General features: G+C 36.4%; 1 protein-coding gene across 3 annotated transcripts in view; it reads left to right on the forward strand.

Moving 5' to 3' along the window:
• LOC114048502 (liver carboxylesterase 1-like) overlaps positions 1-17,030 on the forward strand; it is a 79,524-nt gene that overhangs the window by 35,105 nt on the left and 27,389 nt on the right. For all 3 annotated transcript variants that reach the window (XM_027869448.1, XM_027869449.1, XM_027869450.1), the window contains 4 exons: positions 5,287-5,440; positions 11,948-12,052; positions 12,372-12,476; positions 14,281-14,319. In XM_027869448.1, the coding sequence (XP_027725249.1) occupies positions 5,287-5,440; positions 11,948-12,052; positions 12,372-12,476; positions 14,281-14,319 (403 nt within the window). The remainder of the gene's footprint in view (positions 1-5,286; positions 5,441-11,947; positions 12,053-12,371; positions 12,477-14,280; positions 14,320-17,030) is intronic.

Below are 17,030 nucleotides of genomic sequence, written 5' to 3' on the forward strand. Positions count from 1 at the left end.
TAAGATGTTATTTTCTTCAGTATTTTTGGGTCTCCTGTAGCAAGTTGTTGACTAGTTTTTCATGATTTCTTGCATCACTCTCATTTCTCTTTCCTATTTTTCCTCTACTTCTCTTACTTGTTTCTCAAAATCCTTTTTGAGCTCTTCCATGGCCTGAGACCAATTCATATTTTTCTTAGAGGTTTTTGTTGTAGGAACTTTGACTTTGTTGACTTCTTCTGGTTGTATGTTTTGATCTTCTTTGTCACCAAATTAAGATTCTATAGACTGAGGTATTTTTTTGTGTTTTTTTTACATTGTTTGCTCATGATCTCAGCAGTTACTTTGTTAAGGTAGGGGTCTGCTTCCAGTGTGGAGTCCCAAGCTTTGGGGGTTTTGTGCAGCAGCTACTTCTAGGGACCCGTAAATTTTCAATTCTTCCAAGGTGGTACAATGAAGGGCAAGGTGTTTACTCCTCTCCTGGCCTGTGATCTGGTCTGTGAGTGACACAAGTACTCTTTTCTGCCTTGGAAATGTGAGGAGGTTTCCCTCTCCACCACTGTCACAAGCTCCACCATGCCTAAGCTCCTCCTTACTCCAGGACTGCCACCCAGAACAACCCATATTGAAGCATGGGCAAAGCAAAAGAATCCTGCCTCAGCACCAACCAAGATCCCTGCAATCTCCCTCTGATCAGCTGCTTGATTCTGCCTGCCATCTGTGGGATGAGAGCTCTGAAAGTAGCCATGATCCTGTAGCTGCACTGGAACTGGGGCTTGGACCAACCTCTTTTCTCACTAAGGTCTGACAGACCTTTCCTACAGACCTAATAAATTTTCTTTGGTGTTTGTGGGTTAAGAAGTCAGGAAACTACCAGAACCCACCTTGATTCAGTCCCCTGACCTGCTGCAAGTTTGCTGGGCTCTGGTCTTTGCTGGCCTAGCCCATGCTGAACTGTGTTTGTCTCTCAGTCTGGCCTAACAGGCCTTTCCTGTCAACCCATCCAGCTTTTCTTAGACTGGAGATTTGTTTTACTCTATCATTTTGTGGATTCTGCTGCTTTAGAATTTGTTTAGAGACATTTTTACAAGTATTTAGAGGGTTTTGGGGAGACCTCAAGCAAATCACTGCTTTTGCTCTGCCATTTTGATCCCATTCCCACCTTTTTTTTAAAAAAAATAAAGTTTTTTCCAATTACACAAAAAAATAATTTTTAGCTTTCATTTTTAAAACATTTTGAATTCCAAATTCTCTCCCTTCTTCCCACTCCTTCCCCTCCTTCAGAAGGCAAGCAATTTTATAGAGGTTATACATGTACAGTCATGTAAAACATTTCCATATAAGCCATGCTGCAAAAGAAAGCAAAGACCAAAAGCCTCCCCCCCCAAAAAAAGGAAAATAATAAAGAAAGTAAAAACAAGTATGCTTCTATCTTCATTCAAACTCTGTCAATTCTTTCTCTAGAGGTGTATAGAATTTTTCATCATAAGGCCTCTGGAATTGTCTTGAATGATTGTATTGCTAAGGATAACTAACTCATTTATAATTGATCATGCAATATTGCTTCTATTGTGTACAATGTTCTCCTTGTTCTGCTCACTTCACTTTGCATCAGTTGAAATAAGTTTTTATGAAACCCACCTTCTTGTCATTCCTTACAGCACAATAGCATTCCATCGTACTCATATGCCACAACTTGTTCAACCATTCCCCAATTGATAGGCATCCCCTCAATTTACAATTATTTGCCACCACAATGAAAGTCATTATAAATATTTATGTATGTGTGGATCCTTTTCCTTTACCTTTTCCTTTGATCTTTTTGGGATACAGATCTAGTAGTGATATAGCTAGATCAAAGTGTATGCTCAGTTTTATAGCTCTTTTGGAATAGTTCTAAATTGCTCTTCAGAATAATAGGATCAGTTCACAACTCCACCACCAGTACATTAGTATTCCAACTCTTCCACATCCCCTCCAACAACTGTCATTTCTCTTTTCTGTCATATTAGCCAATCTGATAGGTATGAGGTGATACTTCAGAGTTGTTTTAATGCACATTTCTCTAATCAATAGTGATATAGGGCATTTTTTAACATGACTATAAATTTCTTCTGAAAACTGACTGTTCATATTCTTTGACAATTTGTCAATTTGAGAATGACTCCTATTCTTATTGATTTGATTCAGTTATCTATATATTTGAGAAATGAGGTTTTTATCAGGGAAACTTGCTATAAAAAGTTTACCCTTGTTTCCTACTTTCCTTCTATACTTGGCTACATTGGATTTGTTTGTAAAAAAAACCTTTTTAATTTAATATTATCAAAATTATCCATTTTATTTCTTATAATGCTCTCTATCTCTCGCTTTGTCTCAAATTCTTCCTTTATACATGGATCTGATGGTTAGATATTCCATACTTCCCTAATTTACTTATGGTATCTCAGTTTATGTCTTAATCATATATCCTTTTTGGCATTATCTTGGTGTTTCATGTGAGATGTTGGTCCATATCTAATTTTTGCCAAACTGCTTTCTTAGTTTCCTAGAAATTTTTGTCAACTAGTGAGTTCTTGTTCCCAAACACTTAGATCTTTGTGTTTATCAAACACATTACTATGGTCATTTAATACTGTGTATTGTGTACCTAATCTATTCCACTGTTTCACCATTCTATTTCTTAACAAGCACCAGATTGTTTTCATGATTATCATTGTGTAATACAGTTTGAGATCTGGTCCTGGTAGGCCACCTTCCTTTACATTTCTTTTTCATCAGTTCCCTTGATATTCTTTAACTTTTATCCTTCCAGATTAATTTTATTATTTTTTCTACATCTATAAAATATTTTTGTTACTTTAATTAGTATGCCATTGAATAAGTAAATTAGTTTGGGTAGAATTTTCATTTTTATTCCATTGGCCTACTCATGAACAACTAATACGTCTTCAATTGTTCATATCTGACTTTAAGTTAGTGGAAAGTGTTTTGTAATTGTGTTCATATAACCCACAAGTTTGTCTTGGCAGGGAGACTCACAAGTATTTGACTACAGTTATTTTAAATAGATTTTCTTTTTCTATCTCTTCCTGCTTGACTTTGTTGGTGATTATTTCAACTAATTTTTAATTGATTCTCTAGAATTCTCTCAGTATACCATCATATCATCTGCAAAGTGTTATAGTTTTGTTTCTTCAGTGCCTATTCTAACTTTTTTAAATTTATTTTTCTTCCCTAATTTTGATAGCTAGCATTTCTGGTACAATTTTAAATAATGGTGGTGATAATTGGCATCTTTGATTCACCCCTGATTTTATTGGGAAGGCTTCTAGTTTATGTTATTGCAGGTAACATTTACAGGTGGGTTTAAATAAATACTATTTATCATTTTAAGAAAGTTCCATTTATTTCTATGCTTTCTAATGTTTGTTTTTTAAAATAAGAATGAGTGTTGCATTCTGTCAAAAGTATTTTCTGCATCTATTGAGATAATTACATGATTTTTGTTCTTTTTGTTATTGATACAGTGAATTATGCTGATAGCTTTTCTAATGTTGAAGCAGCCCTGCATTCCTAGCATAAATCCCCCATCATAGTGTTTGATCTTTGTGACATATTGCTATAATATCCTTGCTAGTATATCATATAATTTTTTTTGCGTAAATATTTATTAGGGAAACTGGTCTAGAGTTTTCTTTTTCTTTTTTCACTCTTCTTGGTTTAGGTATCAGCACCATACTTGTGTCATAAAAGCAATTTGGTTGGACTCCTTCTTTGCTATTTTTCCAAATAGTTTATATGGTCATGAATTAATTATTCTTTAATTATTTGCTAGAATTCAGCTGTGAATACATCTGGTTCTGGAAGTTTTTTTTCCTCTTAGGGAGTTCATTTATCGCTTGCTTAATTTCTTTTTCTAAGATATTTATATTTTTAAGATACTTATTTAAATATTTCCTCTTCTGTTAATCTGGGCAATTTAAATTTTCATCTATTTCACTCAGATTGTCAAATTTATTTGCATTAATTGGGCAAAATAGCTTCTAATAATTGTTTTAATTTCTTCTTCATTGGTAATGAATTTACTCTTTTCATTTTTGACACTGATACTCACCTTCTTAAAGTATATATTTACTGAACCAATGAGCCTTCATACTTAGCCAGGCAGCCAACCAAAACCAGAAGAATATGCCCAGGCTAAGATTAATTCTCTGATTATGGGTCAGGGAGTCAATTACCCCCCTCCTTTATTTTTCCTGGAACAGATTTGCAGCCCATTATTCTAGAAAATATGCTGAGAAGTTACAAAATCATCTGTAATATATTTCCATTACATCCCTGAATGGGATGCTGTGTTCTACCAACCCATTTCATGGACTCCACCCAACATAATGCTATAGGAGTAATGTGTAGGCTTGATGGATGCATGCTCTGAATATCCTATTTGCTTGAAGAAGAGATATACATGGAAAATGAGGGCAAAACAAAGGTTATGTGAACCACTTGGAGCACATTTTTTTTTCAATTTCTTCCAAAAAAAAGTTAATCCTGTTTTATTCACCCCTGCCCAGTCTAAATATGCTACCTCCCTACTGATATTATGCATTGAGTATCAACAAGTATTGACAACAAAAAGTATCAACAGAAAAAGATTGAGTATCAACAACAACAAAAATGCTAATTGACAAGTGGAGGGTATAAAATAATAATTCTTAATTGTTGGAATTCAAAGGAAGGAAAATCATTATGGGTTTTGGCATTCTTGCTTCTTGGAAGAGGTAGGATATGAATTGGGTCTTTTCATATAGGCAGCAAGAATGGCAAAGAAGACTTGGTCTCTACCCTCATAATACATCTAATGAAGAAAAGAAGACCTACACAAAATGACAATGTGGGAGGTTGATCTGGATTCACTAAAGATATGGAGGCTCAGTATTATTCCTTATTACCAGTTATTACTAATAGTAATAACTAACATTTGCAGTGCTTTATCTATGTTACTGGACCTCTCAACAAGCCCATTACTTAGTTACTATTATTATCTCCATTTTACAGATTAGGAAAATGAAGCTCAGAGAGATTAGATGTTTTGAACCATGATCATATAGTTATGGAGTATCACAAGTCATATTTTAACCTAGTTCTCTCTTAACCACCACCAGCCCAGTACTCTTTCCACTACACTATACCATGCTGCCCTCAATTTCGTGACCCTAACTCAACACTCTCCAAGATTTATATTGTTTTTTGAAAGTTATTCTCTTTTTTTAATCCATCTACCTCCTTTCCTCTCCTCCCTTGTAGTACTGGAGATGAACATGCTAGAGGGAACTGGGGTTATTTAGACCAAGTGACTGCACTCCACTGGGTCCAGAAGAACATTGGTAATTTTGGAGGAGACCCAAGCCTCGTGACCATCTTTGGAGAGTCAGCAGGAGGTTTTAGTGTTTCAGCTCTGGTGAGTTTTCAGAGTACCAGGCCTTGATTGAGGAGGGTACTACCAGTGAATCTTAGTAAAGAGTGGGAGCCATAGAAATGAGTAAGGTCGGCCATGCCTCAAGATTCTGACTATAGATAGCTAATAATGAATATTTATGGCCATATTGAATGTAGTCACTTTTCAAAATGGTGTTCTTTCATAATAATGACGCAACTAACAAGTACTTTAAAATCACTTCCCTCACAGCTACACTCTCCATTAAGTAATACAAGTATTATTATTTCAGTTTTATAGATGAGGAAACTGAGATTCAGAGAGATGAAGTGGCTGAAGTCTCACTGTCATGAAGTATATTAATTGGGACTTAAGCTCATCTCCAGATTCCAAATCCAATGTTCTTTCTATGCATGCAACTTACACTAAGTAGTTGAAATTACCATGAAAATCTACGCAGTTTCTCCATAAGGTAGCCCAACCTAACTTTATGAAGCTAGAAGGAGAACTATTATCTTTGTGAGCAATAGCTTGAGGTGAAATAAAGCAGTCTAGAATGGTACTCCAATCTTTTAGTGACCTTTTCCTGCCCCTGCTATCAGCTGCCTTCTCTCTCTAGTTTTCAGTCTCCATCTACTGACTCCTTCCTTGCGGCTTACAAAAATTCCCACATGCTTTTGTATCTTAAAAAACAAAAACAAAACAAAACAAAACAAAACACCTCACTTGATTCAACCATCCCTGAAAGCTACCATTCTGTAATCTTCTCCTCTTCTCAGCTTGAAAAACCTCTTTATTTGATGCTTCTGATTTCTTGATTCTCATTATATCCCAAGCTCTTCCATAATCTGGGTTCTAACCTAATCACTAGACTGAAACTTCTCTCTACTACATTATCAAAAATAGCCTAATTGTCAAGTCTGATAGTCTTTTCTCAATCTCCATCCTTCTTGACCTTCCTTGGATAATCTCTCTTCACTGGGTTTCCATAATATGGTTTTCTCTTGATTCTCTGCTTAACTGACAGCTCCTCAGTTTCTCTTGCTGGATCTCCATATGACAAAATTGCAAATATCCCTCAAGGCACTATCTTTTTTTCCCCTCTATCTACTATTTTACTAGGTTATCTCAAAAGCCCTCATGGATTTGTCATTTACTTGCAAATAATTTCCAGATCTATATATACAGCCCAGTATATTTCTTTGAGTCTAGTCCTAAGTCACTAACTGCCTATTTAACATTTAAAAATTATTGTCTCACAGGGTTTCAAAGTCAACATAACTGAAACTGAACTTATTATCGGTTCCCACCACCCACCCTGAAACCTTGTCTTCTTCAAAACTTCCCTATTACTCTCAAAGATATTATCATTCTTCTAATCACCTAGACTCTCAATTTTGGTGTCACCTTTGACTCCTCCCTCTTACTCAATCTGATTGTCCGGTCATTTGCCAAATCTTTCCATCTATACCTCTATAACATCTCTCATATGCAACCCATGGAGAACACCAAGATTAGATAAGATATGGCCTTTGCCTTTATGTAGCAAAGGGGAAAGACACAAAGAGATTATTTTAATTCTCAGTGTGACTGTAACTTATTGCCAGTGAAATGGAAGACTTGTAGTTTTATTTTCTTTTTATAAATGTTTTATTAATGCCTTTTGCCTTTGCATCATGGCCATTTCAGTTTCCCCATCCAAATTGCCTCCAACCCCCCTTGTAAATTAGAAAGACAAATAAGAACATTTACTATAGTGATTACAACAGATAATACAAAAAATATGCGGCTCTAATCTTTTCTACCTCTTTACTGTGAGGGAGGAGCTGCTATATTTCATCACCTGTTCTCAGGGACCTCCAGTGGTGTTTTCATTACTCTGAGATCAGTTTCATTTAGTGGTTTTCCCATTTATATTGCAGACACCGTACATATATTTTCTGAGTTCTGCTTATTTCATTCTGTATTAGTGCACATACAATCTTCACATTTCTTTGAGCTCCATGTATTAATAATTTTGTGCTGTTTAATAATATTACCATACACACATATGTATGTCTATACCTGTACACTTATGTGTATATGAATAGATATTAAACAAAGTTGAGATAAAAATGATTAAAGTTATTTCACAGACTGTCATAAATCAATTTCAAAACGTATAGTATTTTAGAAAATGTATAGCATTTTAGAAAGGGGGTAGCTAGGTGGCACAGTTGATAGAGTGCTGGGCCTGGAGTCAAGATGACTCCTCTTCTTGATTTCAAATCTGGCTTCAGATACTTAGTAGCTATGGGACCCTGGGCAAATCACTTAACCCTGTTTGCCTCAGTTTCCTCATCTGTAAAATGAGCTGAAGAAGGAAATGGTAAACCATTCCTGTATCTTTGCCAATAAAAACCCAAATGAGGTCCTAAAGAGTCATTCGTGACTAAAAATAACTGAAAAACAACAACAATTAATAAAACCTTTACAAAAATTGGAATCTTTTATCCTAGGTTTACACACTACTCTTTCAAGAGGGCTCAGATAATTTATATGTAATGCACATTTCTATCTATATATTCACTCACTCACGAATAATGTTATAAATTTGACTATGCTTCTATAATATATAAAATACATACATATATACATAAATATGTGTATGTAGATGCACATACATCCATGAACATATGAGTACATAGCATTTTGTTTTAGCCAATCTCTAATTGATGGCCACCAATTTTCATTCCAGATATTCATTGCTGCTATGAATATTTTGGTATATATTGGATACTTTTTTCCTGACTTTTACTTATTTTGGGTATATACACTGGAATGAGAATACTGGATCAAAGACACTGAACAGTTTAGTTACTTTTCTTCCATTATTCCAAAGTACCACTTCACAGCTCCATGAACAATGCATTATCCACCTGTTTTCTCACAGGTTCTCCAAATTTTTTTGTTTCCGTCATTTGTCATTTTTGTGAATCTGCATGACTCGAGGAGAAATCTCATGATGATTTTACCTTGCATCTAACTAATGATAAGTGTTTTGGAGCATGTTTTTGAAGATTCTTTCTGAAAGCAATCTGGTAGTAGGTAGTAAGTTATAAAAACAATTGTAACCTTTGACTTAAATAATTTCTACTTTAAAATATTCCCCCAAATATTGTCAAAAGCAAACAAAAGGACTATCTTTTCAGAGATTTTATAGTATTGTTAGATGTTTTAAGAAACTGGAAACAACTAAATGTTCAACAAAAAGGGGAATATTAAATAAACTGAGGTCAATCAGACAATTAACTAGAATGTATGAAGTTCCTACTATATGCTGGGCATAGGTTTGGTGCTGAGTACACAGACAAAAATGAAACAATGCCTACCCCGAAGGAGCCTGGAATATAATAAGTACTTAATAAATGCTACTGACTGACATATACAAATATAAAGTAACTTAGGGTACAATAGAATTCTACAATACAATTAATATCAACAAATTTAAGGAGTAGATTGAAATCTTGAAAGACCATTATGAAATAATGGAAAGTGAAAAATACAGAACCAGAATAATGGAGTGCACATTTACTACATTTAAATGACAAAAAATGAATGAGAATGAATAGACAATTCTAATGGGAACTTACAATGGCTGAAAAAAAGATGATGATACTGTAGTCAGTCAGTCAATAAACATTTATCAAGCTCTGTGCTTTTATTGGTGATATAAAGAAAGGCACAAAATATATAGTCCCTGCTCTCTAGAAGCTTGCAGTCTAATGGGAAAGACAACATGAAACAGCTATGTAGAAACAAATTATAAATGGTACAAATTAGAAATAATCAACAAAAGGAAGGCACTAGAATTAAGGGGAAATGGGAAAGGTTTCCTATAGAAAATGGAAATTTTGGGGCAGCTAGCTGGTGCAGTGGATAGAGCATCAGCCCTGTATTCAGGAGGACCGGAATACAAATCCGGCCTCAGACACATAGCATTCACTCACTGCGTGACCCTGGGCAAGTCACTTAACCCCGTTGCCTATCCAAAAAAAGAATTTAAAAAAAAAGGAAAATTTTGCTGAGACTTGAGGGAAGCCAAAGAAGCAAGGAGGTAAGAATGAGGAGAGAGAGTATTCCAGGCATGGGGAACAGCCAGTGAAAATACCTGGAATTGAATGATGGAGTGTGCTGTTCAAGGAACAAGGATCAAGGAGGCTAGTGTCACTGACTCACAGAATATGTGGGAAATAGGGGTATAAGGTTTAACAAGATAGGAAAGGGGTGAAGCTAGTAATGGAGGGCTTTATCAGCCAAACAGATAATTTTATATTTTGTGCTGGAAGTGATAGAGAGCCATTAGAGTTTATTGAGTTGGGAGAGAGAAGGCGTGACATGGTCAGACCTGTACTTTAGGACTTACTTTGACAGCTGAGTGGAAAATTGACTGGAGTAGGAAAGACTTGTGGCAGGGGGACCAACCAGCAGTCTATTTCAACAACCTAGGTGAAAGGACATGAGGGCTTACACCACAATAGTGGCAGTGTCAGAGGAGGGAAAGGGACACATGTAAGAAATGGCTATGTTGATTGTGGGCTTCCCCATTTTGGCTAAATTTTGAACCATTCAGTGAATTAGCCAGAACTTGCTTGACTCACTACCTTTTTTTTTTTTGCTTGACTTACTACTTGTTTTTAATCCCAGTATCCAATAAGTACAACCATAGCTTACCTGGCACCATCTGGGTACAGAACCAGGGACTGGCTTAGACCTATATGCAGCCACAGTTTCCAAGACTTCATGATTTCTAGGCCTTCATGGAGTAGCCAAAAAGGGACCCAAATAATTGAATTTCTGTTCTAACCTTAGTATTTCATTACTTTAAGGTTTATTGCCCACTTAAAACACATTTTTTTTTCCCTTGGAGGAGTAGTATATGAAATCTGATTGGCCGTTGACTTTGTGTAAATTAGCCTTAGTGAATATATGTTCAAACCGTGCTTGATCTTTGTGTACCTGTGCAACCAGCCTGCAGGAAATAGTAGTCTGTAAACACCCTTACACATTCATACTTAGCCATGGGAAAAGTTGAGGTGGCACAAACCCACTTCCTCATACTTGTACTAATCAGCAGTTTTGGCCTTTATATGGAAGTCATTTACTGTTATCTATAAAAGCTGTGCCAAGGTTTGTAATCAGTGCTGGCTGCATCCAAGGTATCAAGCTTCATCTAATTTCCTGAGTTTGCCTTATTGACCAGGGCTAGGTCCAAACCAAGATTCCTTGGACAGTACCTCTATGAGAATAAGATTATCATAAGCTTTCCTAAGAGAAGATTTTGATAGGGAGAGAAGGGGAGATCCTGAGAAAACTGGATTTTGGAAAAGAAAAGAATGGAAGTCAATGAGTGAGGAGAAAGGGAATAGACATGAGAGTTAATGGGTACTAGGGGAAAACAATTCATCTTCACAGTTTTCCCAGGATTTTTTTTATAATCTAGTATGTTACATATTTCTGACTAAACTCACTAATTCTTATGTTACTAACTTCATTTCTTTGAGGATCTCATCGATAAGCTAAATTCCAGGATTATACACAAATAACACTGGAAATATTTCACCAAGGAGAAAATCAATCCTAAATTTATTTATTATAGTCTCACTTCAGTGAGCTGGTCATTGTATGGTATTTTCTGAGCACAAGTGGTCTTCACTGATCCACCTAATCTGTTCTTTTGAACTATACTGTAAAGAGCCATTTTGTCACCTGGAGCAAGTAGCACAAAATATGTCCTCATATTAATATTTTAAGAAAAAGGTGAGGGAAGGAGAAACTTTAGGGATAAAACTCCTTGTGAAGGGACTGATCTTGGCACATTCATGTTTTCATTCTACAAGCATTTATTAAATTTAACTTGTGTACAAGGCACTATGTTTGCTACTGGGATATAAAGACAAAAAGAAATAGTTCCAGCCTTCAAGTTTTCATTCTACTGGAGGGAAATGAAATGTAAATAGATAAATCAGAAGCTACTACTGAGAAGGCCTCCATTGAGAGGAGTGGAGAAGGATGGCAGAGCTAGGATGAGGGATGCTAGCCAACAGGAGGAAGTGTGCTTCCTCTTAATTTTTTTGTTCAAATCTGTGATTTCATTAGTATAGGGATCTCCTGATGAAAAAAAAATGCAAATCAGCAATTATTCTGTAACTTATAATTGAGAACTCCCTTAGGGTACTAATAAGTTGTTGCTTATCCAGGGTCACACAGTCAGTGGATGTCAGGGGAAGAACAAGAATCACAGTTTTCTGACTCAAAGGCCAGTCTTCTGTATATTGGACCATTGACCTCTATTTCTATTTTAACTAATTATTTTTAGTAACTAAGTGCTAAGCTTAGTTGTTGTTGTTACTTTTTTATTATAGTCAAGGGAGGCAGGATTTGTCAGTAAGCTTTACATTGCCTGCCATGGGCCAAAGAGATGGTTGTCCTACCTTAACTACAGTTCTGCTCTTGAATCATAATTTTATTTTCCTTCTGTGTTTCTCTCAGATGCTGTCTCCTTTGACCAAGAATCTCTTCCACCGGGCCATTTCCCAGAGTGGGGTTCTCTTTATGGAATCTCTGTTCAGTTCCAACATCAAACCAGCTGCTGAGGTAGGTTCCTTTTATTACATGCTGTTCCAAAAACTTGTTTCCATTTATATACTTAGAGGAGTTAAAGCTGACAGGGACACTGGAAAACAACTAGTCTGACCACCTCAACTGAGGCTCTGAGTGGGGAAGTGACTTACACATATCATGTAGGAATCAAGGGACAAAGCCAGAATCTGACCTCAAGTCTTCTGACTCCAAATTCAGCACATTCTCCATACACCAAGTTGTTCCACATCCAGGCACACCATGGTTTGGATAGATCTATTCTATCCACATAGGATAGTAGCAAAAAAGTGTTCCTTGTTTTATTTTGTTGCAGAAAATAGCCACCTTTTCTGGATGTAAAACAACTACATCAGCCGTCATGGTTCACTGTATGCGGCAGAAGACAGAGGAGGAGATCCTAAATACAACTCAGAAGATGGTAGGTGATCTTAAAACTCTTATCTCCTGCCCTTGAACAATTTTCACTGTGTTTGATCATTTCAGTCTCTCAGGTTCCCCAAAAGGACATGAATTGTCTCCCTTGGCTGAGATTCTCTGATCTTCAGAATTATAGGTAGCTATATTTTGTTGGGCAGGGAAGTGAGGGTGTTTTCATTAGAGGCAATAGTTGGCAAATCATGGCACTAAGTGGAAACAGAGAAGACTACTTCTACAAACCTCAATATTATGGGGGTGCAGTGAAGAAATGCCATGGGTAGAGGTGGGTTGCTGCTTCTCACTAGGAAAGAATTTACTTCCTACAATGCAATTAGCATACCATCTAGTAGCTTCCTATCTTTTCCATTTATTTTTGTTAACTGGATGCTAGCCTTGCTTGTTTCTTAGTTGAAGGATGCTAAGTGTTATAAACATTATCTAAATTATGATTTTTTTAAAAAAGTCATTTCCTTATCTTACACTCCAATTAGCCTTATAGCTCCACTTTTAAAAAAAGTCCCTTCAACTCATCCTAGTTAATTTGAAAATAATCTAGTCATGATCTGGTATCTGAGTTTAATTTCTGATGTCCATCTGCCTGATCTCAAGGGTCTAGGTTAGAAGAGCTCTTGAGGTTCTCTATACTCTTTGATACCATACAGTCAAGTATTTCTGAGAATTTGTTCTTATAATGATGACTAAGGTAAGGAAGGAGGCAGAGCAGTTGCCTTTAGACCCTGAAATTTCTGAGAACCTGATGGGTTGTTGCTTTCCTTGGAAAAAGGGATATTTACCACATGGGCTATCCTCCCAGGGATTTCTCTGACTTTCTCCATTAAGTCAGTCTGACCTGGGACTAAGATTGCGTCCATACATGAAGAACAAAATACAACCTCGGGATATTTATTTAGATTCACTGAAGTCCCAAAAAACTGGGGAGATTGCCCAGGCAAGTGAAGCCAAAGTAGTTTGTCGGGCCTGGAATGACTTGCATAATTGCTACAATTCTCTGCTTTGTACATATGGAACCAGCTTGTTAGGGACTGACTGAAAACTTAGATCTTAAGTTCTTGGGTGCAGCCTTTTGACTGAGTCCAAGTATTACAGAACAAATCCTTTTATTAAAGGGATTTGTTCTCTGAAGTTTGGATTCAGTCAAAGGGCTACACTTAAGGAGTCAGAGGGCCACATGTGGCCTCGAGGTTGCAGGTTTCCCATCCTTACTTAGGAGAGTTCAGAGATTGTAGTGATGTAGAGCAAGGACCAGGCCCTTCTGATGTGTTAAAAATGCAATGATTAAACTCTTCCTATGTGATTTTTGGGAACATTGAAATAATTTCCACCAAATACAATCAAATACAAATGTAGGCTTATATGAATAGGTGACACTGTCCTTTCCCCCCAATTTTTTTTGGATGGAGGCAATATGTTCTGGGGAGTAGGTATGGGCTATGAAAGATTACATATTAAAATTTTTGAGAAAAAGTGCCAGCACTTTTGTTTCTAGGACAGTTTACCTGACTTATATTTTTTTTTCCTAAAGGATGGGTTAGGGTGAGGTAAGAGGAAGAAGCACTTGAGGTTATGACTCCAAGCTTAAGTTCCTAGATACCCTGTTACTCTTTTTGTGGCTCTTATGTCTCAGCTTTGCCAGGATATATAGGGGCCCAGAAGCCCTATATAAGGCTTCTCTGAGGATCTTCTTGAGAATGCTATGAGAATGAATCTGATTATCAAGGGAAGTGGCAAGAACAGCTCTTTCTGGGAAGTCTTTTCTCCCACCTTTCTTTTGTTTGCCTTCACAGGATTTATTCCACCTGAATTTCCAAGGAGACCCCACAGAGGTAAGGCATTCTTATTATCTTAATTGCTGACTTCAACTGTTGGCTCATTTAAGCTCTAGTTAAGCATAATGGGGAGCTAAGTGGCACAATGGATAGAATGCCAAACCTGGAGTCAGGGAGATTTACCCTTGGGGATTGTTGGGGAAACCAATTATATTGAAAAACAGTTATCAAAATATTAAAAATAAATTCATTGATGACAGGTTAAGAACTCTTGATAGAGCTTTGTATCACTTCAACTTTCCTTCCATACTAAAATAGTCCTGAAGATGAGGATGGCCAAAAGAAACTTTGTGCATCCAAATTACTCAACTTAAGGTTGAAAAATATTCTAGAATGGGGAAATACTTGAGCTAGGCCAATGATACCCTCTACACTTCTCAAATTAAAGGCCAAGGCTCTAGGCAATGAAGATCAATATCAATCTCATTAATCTCTCATATATCTTTTATACCCTATGAGGAGATGCTTGTAACTGCTATAGAGGGTCTTTGCTTTGGACTAATTATTAAATGGAAAGTGTTTAGGGTGACTGGCTATCTGAGAATCCAGACCTTGTCCACTTAGTTCAACAGTAATCAAGGTTCTCCCTAGCCCTACCTTTCTCATCACCATCACTTTAAAGCTAATTGCCCCCTTAGATAATTAAACATAAAGATTCTATAAGCTTGTATTTTCTTCAATCTCTTCCTAAAATTCTACCTGCTCCATGGAGACCTCTTGGACAATTACTCCATCATAATAAATTCCCTCCAACCCCACAATTTCTATGTACAGACTTTTGAATCATTCTAGCTCCTCACTCCACAACTGTATTAATCTCTGGTTTGTACATGATGTAAATATTTTTTTTTCTTTTCTTGAATCAGTTACCTTATTAAACTGAAAGTCTATTTGTATAGTCTGGCTTGCATTGGTAGTAGTATGCTATCATGGAAAGTATCCTGGGTTAGGAATTAGAAGAACTGGGATTAGTCTATAAGTCTCCCCTCGGAGCCTCAATTTCTTCAACTGTAGAAGAAAGAGATGCAGAGTTGCTTTTTTTTTTTACTTTATAGATAAAAATAAAAGATTCTTAAGGGCAAGGACTATTTGAGTTATGACTTTAGCATATGCATATATAGCACATATTTATAGGTACTTGATAAATACCTACAGAATATAATATTTGGTGAATAAGAAGGTTAGACTACATGATCTTTCAGGTTCCTCAAAGTTCCATGTCCTGTGATTTCTATAACCCCTTTGAACCTCATGCTCCTCATTTGCAAAATAATGGGGTATAAGAATCTACCTCTAAAGTCTTATGAGAACCAAATGAAAAAATTTGTGTTGATGTGATTTGTTAATGAGAAGGTGATTTACTTATACCATGAACAATTTTCTTCCTTGATTCATGGAATCACAGAATTTATGAGCTGGGAGAGCCCTTAGTACTCTTCTGGTTCAATCCACCCCTGAAAAGAATCTTCACTATAATTTAACTGAAAAGTTATCATCTGACCTCTTCTTGAGGACCTATACTAAGGGGGAACCTACTACCAGCCAAGGAAGCCCATTCCAATTTTGGATAGCTGTAATTATTAAGAATTTTTACTGATATCTAAATGATTTCTTTGCAAATTCCACTCATTGTTTTTTATTTTACCCTCCTCTTCTACCAGACAGTTATTCATATACCACTAGACTCCCTCAAAGTCTTATCTATTGCAAGCTAAATATGTCCAGTGTCTTCAACCAATTTTTATATGATATTGATTTAAAGTCTTTTACAATTGTTGTTGTATACCCCCTAGCTTCCCTTAAACTCATCAATGTTCTTTGTAAACTATGATATATGCAACTGAATAAAATACTCTAGAAGATGTGTGATGAGTGTACAGCTCCCTGTTTCTGGAAACTATGCTTCTCTTTATGCAATCCAAGATAACACTACCTTTTTTGGTTTCCACATCTTTCTGCCAACTTCTATCGACCTTGGAAAAAAGTCTTCAGGCCTTTTCAGATAAACTGCTATCTGACCATACCTTCTTCACACTGTATTTTGAAATTTATTTTTGGATACAAGTGAAAGATTTTACATTTGTCCCTGCTAAATTTGATTGTGTTAAATTCAGCCCAGTGCTCTAGACTAGCCTCTCAAGATATTTTTGAATCTTGACTATTATCTCATGCGTTAGCTTTCCTTCCTATCTTAGGATAATCCACAAATTTCACATCCCTGTCATAAATCCTTTTATCCAAATCCTGAATAAGAAGAGAATAAACAGAACAAATCCAGGTACTGATCCTTGCAGTACTCCTGTACTGGAGATCTCCTGCCAAGATTACATTGAGTGATTGACAAATTCTCTTTGAGTCTGGTCATAGAATCAGTTCCAAATTCATCTAATTATATTATCATCTGGTCTACATTTCTCCATCTTTCCCACAAGAAGAGGATAAGATGCCTTATCTTATGTTTGGCTAAAATCAATGGATAGAATGCCAGGCTTGGAATCAGGAAGACTCATCTTCCTGAGTTCAAATCTGGCCTCAGATATTTACTAGCTTCATGACCCTGGGCAAGTCACTTAACTCTGTTTTCCTCAATTTCCTCATCTGAAAAATGAGCTGAAGATTGGTGATGGCAAACCACTCCAATATCTTTGCCAAGAAAACCCCAAAAAGGGTCACAAAGAGTTGGGTATGACTGAACAAGAACAAGAGAG

Source organism: Vombatus ursinus, unplaced genomic scaffold (assembly GCF_900497805.2).
Source record: "Vombatus ursinus unplaced genomic scaffold, bare-nosed wombat genome assembly UNPS02014793.1, whole genome shotgun sequence".
NCBI classification, from domain to species: Eukaryota; Metazoa; Chordata; class Mammalia; order Diprotodontia; family Vombatidae; genus Vombatus; species Vombatus ursinus.